The sequence below is a fragment of the Dromiciops gliroides genome, chromosome 6, assembly GCF_019393635.1.
Source record: "Dromiciops gliroides isolate mDroGli1 chromosome 6, mDroGli1.pri, whole genome shotgun sequence".
Taxonomy (NCBI): Eukaryota; Metazoa; Chordata; class Mammalia; order Microbiotheria; family Microbiotheriidae; genus Dromiciops; species Dromiciops gliroides.
The window spans coordinates 140,954,890-140,968,116 of NC_057866.1; the positions used below are offsets into that span (position 1 = coordinate 140,954,890).

The window sequence follows — 13,227 nt, forward strand, 5'->3', positions numbered from 1 at the left end:
GTGTGACCCTGGGCAACTCACTTAACCCCAATTGCCTCACTTAAAAAAAAAAAAGACTTTATTTAAGAGCTTTATGATGAGCATCTTTATAAGAAAAGATGTTGCTTTTGAGTAAAAACAAAAAGTTATTATTCCCGGATTTTATTCCCTTAAGATTTTTATGTAGATCTGAGTTAAACATAATAATTCTGTTGATCTGATTATTCCCATTTAAGTAAATATATGCTTTATATGGTTATATTCAGGTATAAAATGTTCTAATTTCACAAAGTACATAATTAAAATAGAAAAAGTTTAAAGGTCTTAACATATGTGACAAGGGACATATCTTGGCTAATATTGACTAATATTGATTGGGAATGCTTTTGTTCAGAAGAAAGGCATTTGTTAAGGGTTATACTAGACCTTTTTTTTTTGTAGAAGAGTAAATGTAGATTTATTTTAGTCCAGTTTCAGTTTACTATATATCCCTAGTCTTGGGGTTACCCACTGGCACTTCTGTACCCTGCCTAGAAGTGGGGTATGACTGATCCACCTCAGGTTCCAGCTTCCCTCACCTCCACCCACATCCCTATCCCTTAAAAGGGGGCTATGACCAGAGGAACTTGCCTCCTTAACTAAGGAGCTCCTGGGCTATGACAGGGTTTGGTCCATGCAGAAAGCCTAGAGCCTGAACTCCCAGGCCACTGGCTCCACAGTATAAAAAAGACACCTGTATAGTCATTGTTACCAGGGCCTCCTGGCTGGAATCGCCAGCTCAGGCACTTTCAAACTGAACTAGGGTTGCTGTCCAAGAAGACTAAGGCCCTGGGGACCTCCCTCCAAAAAGCATCTGAGCATCCACACTGTGTACCTACTGTGTTGGTTGCTGCTTTTTCAGAAAACATGGGAATAGAGTCACTCAATCAGAAGCCCCCACCCCTACCCCCAACCCAAAAGAGGGTGGGGGAAACTCTACAAGTGGCACTGGGGGAAAACTGAGGGAAGCTTAAGTAGAAGGATCATTAAAATGAGAAAATATATCAAAAGGCCTTTGCAAACTAAGTAAATGTTAGCTATTATTAGTTTAAAACATTAATTCATTACTTTAAAAGATCCAATGCTAAATTGAGAAATACTATCAGGAAGGTGCTTCTTGAATGGGTTTCCCCATGAGAGAAAAGTGCTGGAGTCTGCTCCCACTTAGCTGCTCAAAGACCCTAAGGTCTGGGCTGTGTGAGAAGACAAAAGAACAAAGAGGTAGCTGTCTTGGGAATGAAGAAACCTGGGAGACCCAACTCAAGTAGCTAGAATTGGACTTTTGTTCTTAGCAGGAATCCCTGGCTGAACACCATGGTTAGGTAGCAAAGCCATTCCCCAAGGAGGGTAGGGAAGGATGGGAAACTGAAAGGGCCTTGGGGATGGTGGGAAAGAAGGTCAACTTTGCTTTCCAGGCATGGATCACGGTCTTCATTTCTCTGTGAGTGAGACATTGATCTTGAAATAGCCCAGACATGTATTGTCATTGCTTAGAACGACCTGAGCACAGTAGTTGCCACAGTTGAGTGAAGCTGGTCTTGGGAAGGGAGTAGGTACCCTGCTTAAAGGGGCAGTGGCAAGGCAGGCCATAGGTATGGAGAGGCTTAGGGAAAGGCTCACCAGGTGGGATGAAGGAGTCAATTATCTCACATATATCTTTATAGGAGCAGCTTCCAATCTTTTTCAAACAGGGAATTTGCAACCACAACTCAGGAGTCATTTCTTTTTCCAAAATTACCACTGCCTTCACAGGAGAAGTTAGGGGTATATTAGTCTTGGTCTCCATGCTAACAGTTACTTCTCCAGGGATACTGATAGGAACTGGTTCTACCTCCAGGCTGGTGATCAGTACTGGATCATGCCCATCATCACAGTTTTCCCATAAGAAATCACTGACCTCGTCCAAGCGGGACGAATCCTTGTCAGCGGGAACAGGCCACGGCAGAGACACGACCAAAAGCACACTCAAGGCAAGGGACTTCATGCTGTCTGTCTGACAGCAGAGATACACTAGACCTTTCTGAATACACTAATGAAAGCAGTAACTATGAAGAGTTGCAAAGTCGTGTTGTTTGTTTTTACCTTTTCAAGTTCTTCTTCCACTGCCCGCTTTTCTCTCATGGCCCTTTCAATTTGGCCCTGTTTGTCTCCACATTCCTGTAAAATGGACAGTATGAAAATCTATTACAAAAGGTATGCCCATTAAAGCACTAGCTACTGTAACAAAGGACTTCCTGCACAGAGTCCAAATGAAAAAAGGAATCCCTTCATATCCCTCTAGCTGCTCCTAATGTTGATTGTGCTCTGTAAGAATATTTTATTAACTGGGGGGGACTAATCTGACTGCAGGGCCTAATCTGGGGGCTTTTGACAGGTTGGCTACCTAACTGCTATTAATATAATATGGGCCTTTTATAAAATTCCCCACACTGCTCCACTCCCAAATTGATAAGCAAACGATTAAGAAGCCTCTTAATTAAATAATCAAAGCAGGGTTTATTTATAAAAATGTAAGAGATAAGAAATACAAAGTTATATGAGACCAGTCTGCTTTTAATATAATAATTGCTGCCTCTTGCCTGAGGGTATGCTACTTGGACCGGTTGCCTCCAATCCTCTCCAACTTTCACTTTTTTCACCTTCACTCCAGCTCCTTTCTTCTAACTCCAAGCCCCTTGCTTCACTCTTTAATTTCTCTCTCACTACCGTAGCCTCAGTCTCCTAAGCGAACCCCCTTTCTGTACTGTTGTGACGAATCCCCAAGCTTCTTCTCTCATCGACCTCCTTGCGTCCTCCAGGGTCCCCCTTCTCTGTCTCGCTAGCTCTTTCTCCATCTCTGTCAACCCCTCTCTTTACCGTCACAAGGAACACCTCAAAAGCCCCTAACTCCGTACTCCTGCAAACCCCCAGCGTCTCTAACGTCTCTGTTTCGTAGCCCTTTTTATTAACTTTCTCTCTGAGATGAAAGCGGGGCTGGCGGAGCCCCTTGTTGCGCGTGCCTACAACTGGGGCAGATTCGAAGTAAACCCCAGCGTCCCTGAGGGTTTTCGTGGGCCTTTCCGCTACGCGCAAGGGGCTGCACCACGCTACACCAGTGGCTCAGGGTTTTCGTCTGAGCAAATTAGCTCGGCTCAGAGCCCCCCCCCCCCCTTGCCCCTCCACCCCTGCAGCTGAAGTGGAGGGGGAGGGGTGCCTGCTCCATTAGGGGAGCCTGAGGCCAATTTCAACGCCCACAGCTCACTACACTACAGGCCATTTTCAGTGAAATCCCGGACCACTAAACAAAAGAGATTTATCCAATAATCTATAGTTGTCAAACCAAAAGACAAAGTGTCTACTATCTAAACTATGACTGACATTTAAATGGACATCCAGTAGAATTAGTTGATATTTGGACAGATAACAGGATTATACAGATGGGTAATTAGCTGATCAAAGAACTGAATAGAAGAAATAAAGTGGGCAATGTTTACAATAGTCACAAGCTATTTTCTAACACGAAAGTGAATGGGTTTTTTTGTTTGTTTGTTTTTTAAGACCAGTCTTCTTTGGGTGATCCTATAAATTACAAATTGTGGAATACAACTCTCTCAAAAGAATCAAAATGTGGAAGATCCAGAGGGCAACGGAGACCAGAAGTAGGGCTCCAATATGATTTGAATGATGTAAGTGGTTTAATACCTTTAGGCCATTTTTTAATAGGAAAAGGAATTTGGCTAGCAGTAAGAACAAAAGATAATGGCTGAGCATCTCAAGAACTAAGAATGTAACAAGAGAATGTTAAAATATGTTGAGGAAAGCTTCCATCTCACTGGGTAAATCCTGGATAGAGCATTTGTGGAAGACAATGAAAAGGATTTAAGACAGGATGTGAAAGTGCTGTTACACTGTAATCTTCACTGTTGAAGGAACTATCCACAAGGATGAGCTGAGAGATCCACTGAAATATTTGTACACACTATCGTTTAATCAGAAGTACAAAAAGGAAAATTTAAGTTGTTTATTTAAAGAACCCCAGTGTAATTTAGCCACATACGAAAATGTTCAACATGCTGAAAAAGGACCCACATTCCAAAATATGAAGAATCACTTCAAAATGAAGAGTGGTTAGGAGCTCTAAATTAACAGAAGGGAAAGGAAAGACGTTTTGGGACTAACAAAAAATGATAAAACAGAAACTAAAAAATTTCCATAGTTAACTGTTTCTCTGCTAATTTTTGCTATGTTAGATTTGTTTATGCATTTTATATGATTTCAAAAATATAATATAAAATATAGTTGTAATGAAGATAATTGAAAGAACTAGAAGTCATTAGCAACACATTATCTCTAAGTATTACAGATGCCTATCTTCAAATCAGCTTCCTTCATAGATTTATTTTTAGTACTCCAAGCATTCTATTACATTGTTAAGAAAAATTGGAACTGCAAGGAACTAATAGAATGATGACTTTTATAATGCTGTTTTAAACTCATTAATTAATATTGGATTTTGTTGATTAATCTGATTGTTCCTAAGTACACAGAATCAAAACTTTTACATAGGAATATTTTATGTTAAGGAACATTTTCAATTATTAATATTTTAACTGATTGGATAAGGGGAAGAACTTTTATTTTAATTACTATCAATCCTTCCTTCGAGATAATGTATTGCTAATGACTTCTAGTTCTTTCAATTATCTTTATTACAACTATATTTTATATTATATTTTTTGAAATCATATAAAATGCATAAACAAATCTAATATAGCAAAACTTAGCAGAGAAAGACTTAACTATGAAAATTTTTTAGTTTCTGTTTTATCACTTTGTTGATCATGCCCTGTCCCCCCTTTTTTTCAGTAGTGCCCTACTGTTAGAACTATCAATCCTTGAGAAAATTAAGAGACCAGAAGTAGTACCCTATGGCAGAAATTAACCTGTGTCCCTTATTGTTCAGTTCATTAGTAGTACTCCATAACTACCTCATGGTCATTTTCCCCCTCTGCCAATGAAGTCTCCTCTTTGGGCCCATGACCTTCCACCCTTCCAGAGATGTCAGTTGCCCCCAGGGATGCTAATTCCCTGTTTTCTCAGGCAGGATACTCTCCAGAAAGGTTGTTTCTTCTTCTTCCTTCTTCCTTCTTCCTTCTTCCTTCCTCCTCCTCCTTCTTGAAGAAGAAGACTAATAATTTTAATTTCAACTAATAATTTTTTTTTTTTGCAGGGCAATGAGGGTTAAGTGACTTTCTCAGGGTCGCACAGCTAGTAAGTGTCAAGTGTCTGAGGCCAGATTTGTCTGAATCCAGGGCTGGTGCTTTATCCACTGCACCACCTAGCTGCCCCAGGATTGCTTCTTCATTCTTAAAGAGGTGTTGTAGAATTTTTGGTCCATACTATTTTTAGACCTTTTCCTCCACAATTATGTCTTCTCATTAGGTTCTGCTTTCACCCATGTCTAAACAAATATCTTCTGTTGTTATTTTGTTGTTTCTTTTAACCCCATTGGTGCCTTTCTAGTTTTTTTTTCCTCTAGAATAATTAAAAAAAATAACTTGTGCCTTCTTTGTTTGCCTTTCCTGTTTTCTTTGTTTGCCTTTCCTGTGTTTCTACAATTTGGAGTATTTGAAGAGCAAATAATCTGCTTGGCTTTTTTGTTGGTTGGTAGGAATGCTTCAAATGATTTTCCTTTATTAATGATAACACATTATTCTATTACCTTATGCAATGACTGATGGATGTAGAATTTGTTGTTGTTGAGTTGTTTTTATTCGTGTCGGACTCTTTGTGACTACATTTAGAGTTTTCTTGGTGAAGATACTGGAGTGGTTTGCCAATTCCTTCTCCAGCTTATTTTACAGATGAGGAAACGGAGATAGCTGCAATCACCTTACTTGTCACACCTAATTATTATCTTGAGGAGTTTTGAGAGTTTCAGGAGATCTGGAGACAATTCTAGTCCTCCATCTTTTTGGTCACATACTATCCAGATCAGAAAGATCACTTTCAACTAATCAGCAGCATGGAGGGGTGAGAGCATCAGGGGACACAATGCAGGACTGAGTACATGGACTAGCCCTAAAAGAAAGATTTTAACATGTTGCAATGAAGTATACTCCAAATATGGGGAACAGCTTGCATGAATGCACAGGGGGTACAAGAACAGTATTTTAAAAAATCAGGAAAAAGCAAGAAGTTCAGTATAGCGAGAATTGATAGTATACGAGAAATATTGTGAAATAAGGCTAGAAAAGACTGCACCACATTGGAAGTATCCTGTGACCCTGCAGTGCTGCCCCCACCCCCAAATTCGCTAGATCCTCCCCAAACATACATATTTTTAAAAGATACTTTATTTTTTCCCAATTACATGTAAAGACAATTTTAAACATTCTTTTTTTTTTAATTGAGTTCCAAATTTTCTCCCTTTTTCAAGTCATTTTCCTCCTTGCTAAGATGGTAAGTAATTTGATATAGGTTATACATGTGCAATCATGAAAACATATTTCTATATCAGTCATGCCGTGAAAGAAAAACAAAGCAAAAGAAAAAAAAGATGAAAAATAAAGAGTGAAAAATAGTATGCTTCAATTTGCATTCAGATTCCATCAGTTCTTTCTTTGGAGGTGGAGAACATGTTTCATCATGAGTCCTTTGGAACTTTCTTCCTGAAAACAGCTAAGTCATTCACAGTCGATCACTGAACAATATTACTATTACTAGGTACAATATGAGAGGAATGAAACCTGGAAAGACAGTGTTTCTGGGCAATTAATAATAAATTTCTTAATCATACTAGCTAGCAACCAATAAATCAATGGTCAGTGTTTTCACTTGGTAACAAAAGACTCCAGGAGAGACCCTGAAACACCTTAAATCAGGGAGCTTCCCTAATAAGTGAAACTCAGCCTTGATTGGTGGATATTTAATTCGGAAATGGGATAAAAGTCTATAGCCTTCCTGCTGTGAAGGTGGTTTAATCAAGAGACTCAGCAGCCTCAAGGCATCAAGGGGAAGCCATCTCCATCTGGAACTGTCCAGCTAGTTTTCTACTTCATGGGATGAGTGACTCTAAACTCTAATGGAGGGAACCAAGTACAGGCAATTCCTCCTTAAGGCAAAGGCTTGCCCAGACTAGATTATATTATATTTATACTCTAAACAGAAATTAGGTCTTCCAGTTGGGTAGGGTCCAGCCCAACTAAAAAGCATGTGCCTTGAGGGCTAGAAGCAAATCTCATCCCTCTGCCATGCCCTCCAGAGGCTGACTGACCTTCTCAGGAGTTCAGTTTTTAAAAAATGTTCTCCTGGTTCTGCTCACTTCACTTTGCAACAGTTTATATAAGTCTTTCCAGGTTTTTCTGAAATCAGCCTGCTTGTCATTCCTTATAGCACAATAGTATTCAATTACAATCATAAACCACAACTTCTTGCGTCATTCCCCACAAAAAAGCTGTTATAGAGATTTTTTTATGAATAGGTCCTTTCACCCCCAACCCTGCCCTTTTCATTTCTTTGGGATACAGATCTAGTAGTGTCATTGTTAGATCAAAGGGTATGGACAGTTTTATAGCCTTTTGGGCATAGCAGAATCTCCATTTTTTATGAAGATGCCCAGGCCACTCATGTCAGTATTCCAGTCCAGACTGCACAACTGACTTTCTACGCAGGCTTTGTCTACAATGCCCTTATGCAAGAACCTGTGTTTCTTTCTTGATTTAGACTGGGATTCAGAGAAATGCTCAGATGCCATGGTAAAGGGGGTGGCCAGCCACACCAACCCACAAGTCCCAGCCCAGTTAGGGGGTAAGGTTCAAATGCAAATAGATCCCTGCTTTCAGGATCTAGAGTATGCCCAGAATGCATTCTTCAGGTCCACTACACTAAACCATTCACTCTCAAAGGGGATTTTACTCAGTAGGGTATAGGGGTCTGTGACAACAGGGTGTTTGGTTTCTACTATTTTATTTACAACTCTTAAATCTAGTGCCAAGCTATAGGAGCCATCCGATTTTCGGACAGGGGACTGAATGGGGACATATATGGCTCTAACAGGCCATCTTGTATGAGTTCCTCTATTACAGGGGTCAATCCTTTCCTTCCCTCAAGTGAGATTGGATATTGCTGGACCCTCACTACTGTGGAGAGATCCTTTAAATTAATCTTAATGGGGGCAATCTGCAGCTTTCCCCAGTTACCCTCACTTGCCCAAATGGAAGGTTGAATATCCTTCTCATCTTCCTCCCTCAGAGTTAAAAGCCTAGTCACAATTTTGTTTCCCTGTACCTCAGGATAAATTCCCATCTCTACTATCAAATCTCTCCCAAACAGATTCACCCCTGCTTCAGGGATATACAGAAATCTCCCATAAATTTCCTTATTGTTATATTCCAGTTTGGTTGGTTCAAAATAAGGCACAGGGAAGGTTTCCCCTTTTACTCCCACTATCATTAATTTTTCTTGTGTCAGAGTCATTCCAGGTGGAATTACTGCCAAAGAGGATCAGGTGGCCCCTTTAGCTATCAGAAAAACCACCTCCTCCCCTCTTGGCCCCACCCTTACGTTTATCAAGGGTTCAGGGCAGAGGCCCAGAATAAAGAACCCCTGACTTCCCTAATCATCAAATTCCATCAAAGGAGAACACTTTGGCCTCCTCTTCATTATTTAGGCAGTTCCTCTGCATGTGCCCAATTTTTCCACACTTGAAGCAGATGAGGGGTTTCCTCTCAGCACCCCTCCTCCATGAGCTTCCCTGCCCTGCTTCCCTTGAACTATTTCTCCCATACTGGTCACAGTTCCCTTGATATCTCCTGGGAGATCCCCCTGGGGGATGGTTAGTTTCTCTACTATTGCTCATTTCCTGCTTTCTCATGATTTCAGTCACAGTAGATACCATAATCCTAGTTTTTTGCTTCTGTTTCTCCTCGTCCCTCCTTACAAACACTTTTTGTGCTTCCCTCAATAATTCCTCCAATGGCTTCTCACTCCACCCCTTGACTTCTTGTAATTTCTTATTAATATCTGGCCAGGACTTGGTTACAAAGTTTAATTTAGGCATTCCTTGTGCTAGCTGACTTTCAGGGTCCATACCTCCATACCGTCTTATCTGATCTCTCAGCCTCTCTAAAACCACAGAAGAAGACTCATCCCTCTCTTGCTGTATTTCAATTTATTGAGATTCTGACTCTTAGGGACTGACTCTTCTATTCCCTGTATTATCAATTCCCTTTTAAGTCCCGCATATGATTCCAGTGATTCTCATTATTATTATTATCCCACCCTGGATCTACATTTGGGGATTTCTGGTGAGCCAGGACTACCCCCAGGCCAGGCACATGATGCCTTTCCCAATTTTCCATTGCCGCCCTTCTGATTTACTGTCTTTCCTCCCCAGAAAACAGAATGCTCATAATTGCCATTAACTCCTTCCAGGTATATATACTGGGACCTAGAAATTGATCAAACTGCTCCACTAATCCAATGGGGTCTTCCAATAAGGATCTCAATTCTTTTTTAGTTTCTTCTATCTAGGCTGGTTAATGGAGCATCTACATAACCTATTTCACCTCCTCCTAATGGAACTTCCCTTAATGGGAACAATCTTTCTTGTTTACTGGCACTGGGTTCCTCTACTTTTGATCCCAGATGGAGATTCTGGATATCCTTATGAAGTTGGTGGAGCTCTCTCTGGAGAGTTCCATGTGGTTTAGGAAGGGCTCCAGAGGATGAGAGGGCTGTAGAACTCAAGGCCCCTTTCCTCTCTTGTATTCCAGATGCTCCCACAACTTGGGGTGGGAGAACATGGGGGGGGGTGGCAAGTACTCTAATGGATCCCACTTTGAGCTATTCTCCATGTCCTTAGTTTCTTTATTCCCTAGGGGAAACAGGCTAGTGTCAGACAGCCATAATTTAGCATATTCCCCTTCTTCTTGATTTTGGGTTTTTTTTACTATTTACATATATATTTAAGGCTCGACATACCCGATTTTCGTTAGACCCAAATTTAGGCCAAAGGACTGAACCTCCCTCGAGGGGAACCCCAGCCCATATTAGGCAACAATATTTTATCATTCTCTTTTTGCATTTTCCTCTATACCTCTCAAGTTTATCCCAGTTTTCTACATTATCTCTCAAAGGGCTGTCTTTGGGAATTTCGGGAGATGTACCTTCTTTTTCTGTATCAGTAGAGGTGGCATTCCCCATCTTATTTCCTTCAACACAGTCTTTAATGAATCCTTTGAATTCTTGGGAACCACGCCCACCTGGCACACCACTTGGAACGCCAAGTGCCTATAGACTCAAACTGCCTGGCACACTGCTTGGCACACCCAATGTCTTTTTCCCCAGGGCAACCACCCAAGGAGTACTCGATAGCCCTTTCCTCCCCTGTTCTGATAAATTCTTACCCCTTTGGTGAACGTGCTCCACCCCGCATTTGTGACATCTCTGCTGAGTTCATCGGGCTCAGGAGTCAGGGGTGGCCCTCCTCCAGGCTCTGACAATCGCTGGTGAAGAGTGCTGGAACATGGAGGGTTCCCACAGCTCCTTAAATCCCGGGAGGACCTCCAACTGTGAGGGAAAACCAATCCTCTTCTCAATAATTCTCAGGAACTCAGCAGCAATGTGACAAAGGCTCTTTTATTTCCTTCTCATGAGAAGGAGGCACCCTAGAGTGCAGCTAGTGGGTACAAAGGGAGGGGGCTCATAGGCCCTGTTTTATACCCTAGTCTCTAATGTGAATGGACCCTCCCCTTTTTCATCATTGGTCTGATTACTCAAGGGTTACAATCTACATGCAAAAACTAGCTAATCAGAATGCAGTATTCCCATCCCTCTTCCTTATATGGGTATGACTCAGGAGCAGACCTTATTGAGAACAGGGCTCCTTGAACCATGTGATTTTGTTAGCCAGAGGGGGAGGAGGGGATCTGAGACCTTTGTCCTACAAACAGGTCAGGAGGAGTATGACTGACTGTTATATCCTCACTGAGAGGAGACAACTACCCATTTTCTCACATGTTGATGGTGATGATAACAATTGTGTTGTTGTTATTGAGTTGTTTCAGTTATGCCCAACTCTTCCTGACCTCATTTGGGCTTTTCTTGGCAAAGATACTGGAGTAGTTGGCCATTTCCTTCTCCAGCCCATTTTACAGGTAAACAGGATTAAGTGATTTGTCCAGGATCATAAACTAGTAAGTATCTGAGGCCAGATTTGAACTCATGAGGATGAGTCTTCCTGTTTCCAAGCTCAGGGTTCTATCCACTGTGCCACCTAGTTCCCTTCAATAATACCCATATCTAGTATTTATATAGTGTTTTAAGGTTTGTAAAATGCTGTACATATATTATCTCACATGATACTCATACCACCCCTGGGAAGAGATACAGGCATTATACCCATTTTATAGTTGGGGAAACTCAAGGTGAGGGAGGTTGTTTAGGATCACAGAGCCATTAAGTATGTGAAATAAGATTTGAACTCAGGTCTTCCTGACTCCAAATCCAGAGTTCTTATCCACTATGCCACCTAAGTTAAAAAAAAATACCCATTTCTTTGATAATCAGAATATCTGGCATAGGTTGATTAGGTTTTTAAAGGATTCATACTTTGTGATTTGGGCCACAGTTATCTGAGGTATGTTATCTACCCTAATTTAGAAATGTTTGCATTAAATGCAGAAAACTAGTTACCTTTTAAAAGTTTCATTTCTAATCAAGCTGCTGGAGGGATTTTTTCAATTAATAACCATCAAACATTTATTAAGTGTCATACATGCAAAGCACTATGTTAGGTGTAATAGGTACAAAGATAAATGAAATAGTGTCTGCTCTTAAGGATCTCATCTATCAGTGGTGGAGACAACATATGCATATGTAAATATAAATAAAACATGTGGAAAAATAAATACAAGGTAATTTTTGGAGTGGCACTAGTAACTGGTAACTATTAATTAATACCTTTTAAATGAATATATTTGAATATATAAATATATATTCAAATACTTTTAAATACTTTCAAATACTTTCAAATTTCATCTGTAGAATTAAACAATGTAACATCATATCTCATTTTCATAGAGAGATATATAAAGAGAGCACAAACATATATAGAGAGAGTACAATATACAGAATTCAAATACATTCAAAATTTTTAAAAGACTTACAAACATACATAGATAAATAGTATAGAAGAAATAGTACTGACATTAGAGTCAGAATACAGCTCAAATCCAGGCTCTATTACTATTTAATTCTTGTTAGTTAGTCAATAAACATTGATTAAGCACCTACTGTATATACTAGGCTAACTGCTGGTGATAGAAAGAAAGGTAAAAGACAGATCCAGCTTTCACAGAGATCACAGCCTAAAAGAGAAGACAATATGCAAACAACTATGCGCACACAAGCTATATACAGGATAAGTTGTAAATAATCAACAGAAGGAAAGCAGTAGAAACAAGGGGGAACTTAACCCTCATTGCCCCCCCCCAAAAAAAAAAGAAAAAGAAAGAAGGGGGATCAGGAAAGGCTTCCTATGGAAGGTAGGATTTTAGCTGGAACTTGAAGGAAGGCAGGGGAACTAGGAGGTAGAGATGAGGAGGGAGAGTATTCCAGGCATAAGGCACAGCCAGTGAAAATTCCTGGTCAGGAGATAGAGGTTCTTGTTTGAAATGGCTAGTCAGTCCAATGTCACCAAATGAAAGACTACATGGGGTAGTGTCTGAAAATTGGAAAGGTGTGAGTGTGGGAGTATAAAATGACTTTGAATGCCAAATAGGAATTTTAAATTTTATCTTAGAGATCATAGGGAACCAGTGGAGTTTACTGAGTTGGGAGTAGAGGGGTGGGGGGGGGGGGATGGTAAGGGGTGACATGGTCAGACCTGAGCTTTAGGCAAGATCACTTTGAAAGTTCTTTTGGAGCAAACCAAACACCAGGATACTGCAATACTCTAAGAGTGAGTAGGCCTGTAGCAGGGAGGTAGCAGTGTCAGAGGAGAAAGGGTATGTGTGTAAGAGATGTTACAAAGGTAAAATCAACAGTCTTTGGCAACAGATTGGTTATGGGGGAGTGAGAGTAAGGAGCAGAAGGTGACAGCTAGGTTGTGAGTCTGAGAGACTGACAAGATGGTAGGGAATTCAGTTTTAAACATTTTGAGTTTAAGATACCTTTGGCACATCCAATCTGAAAAAATTGGCAATTGGGGAATGTGAGACTGGAGGT

The 13,227-nt window shown here is 40.5% G+C and overlaps 2 protein-coding genes across 5 annotated transcripts in view; both read right to left on the reverse strand.

Moving 5' to 3' along the window:
- The window catches only part of SCLT1 (sodium channel and clathrin linker 1), a 219,654-nt gene that overhangs the window by 87,856 nt on the left and 118,571 nt on the right, over positions 1 to 13,227 (reverse strand). For all 4 annotated transcript variants that reach the window (XM_043973395.1, XM_043973393.1, XM_043973396.1 and 1 more), the window contains one exon: positions 2,101 to 2,175. In XM_043973395.1, coding sequence (XP_043829330.1) covers positions 2,101 to 2,175 — 75 coding nt within the window. The remainder of the gene's footprint in view (positions 1 to 2,100; positions 2,176 to 13,227) is intronic.
- Positions 1,502 to 2,002, reverse strand: LOC122732951 (ganglioside GM2 activator-like). Its single transcript, XM_043973397.1, has one exon. It carries the CDS (start codon positions 2,000 to 2,002, stop codon positions 1,502 to 1,504), a length of 501 nt encoding a protein of 166 aa, XP_043829332.1.

What these genes read in the sequence shown, in the direction of transcription:
- LOC122732951 (XM_043973397.1), bottom strand. Translation starts at nt 2,002, where the DNA reads ATGAAGTCCCTTGCCTTGAGTGTGCTTTTGGTCGTGTCTCTGCCGTGG.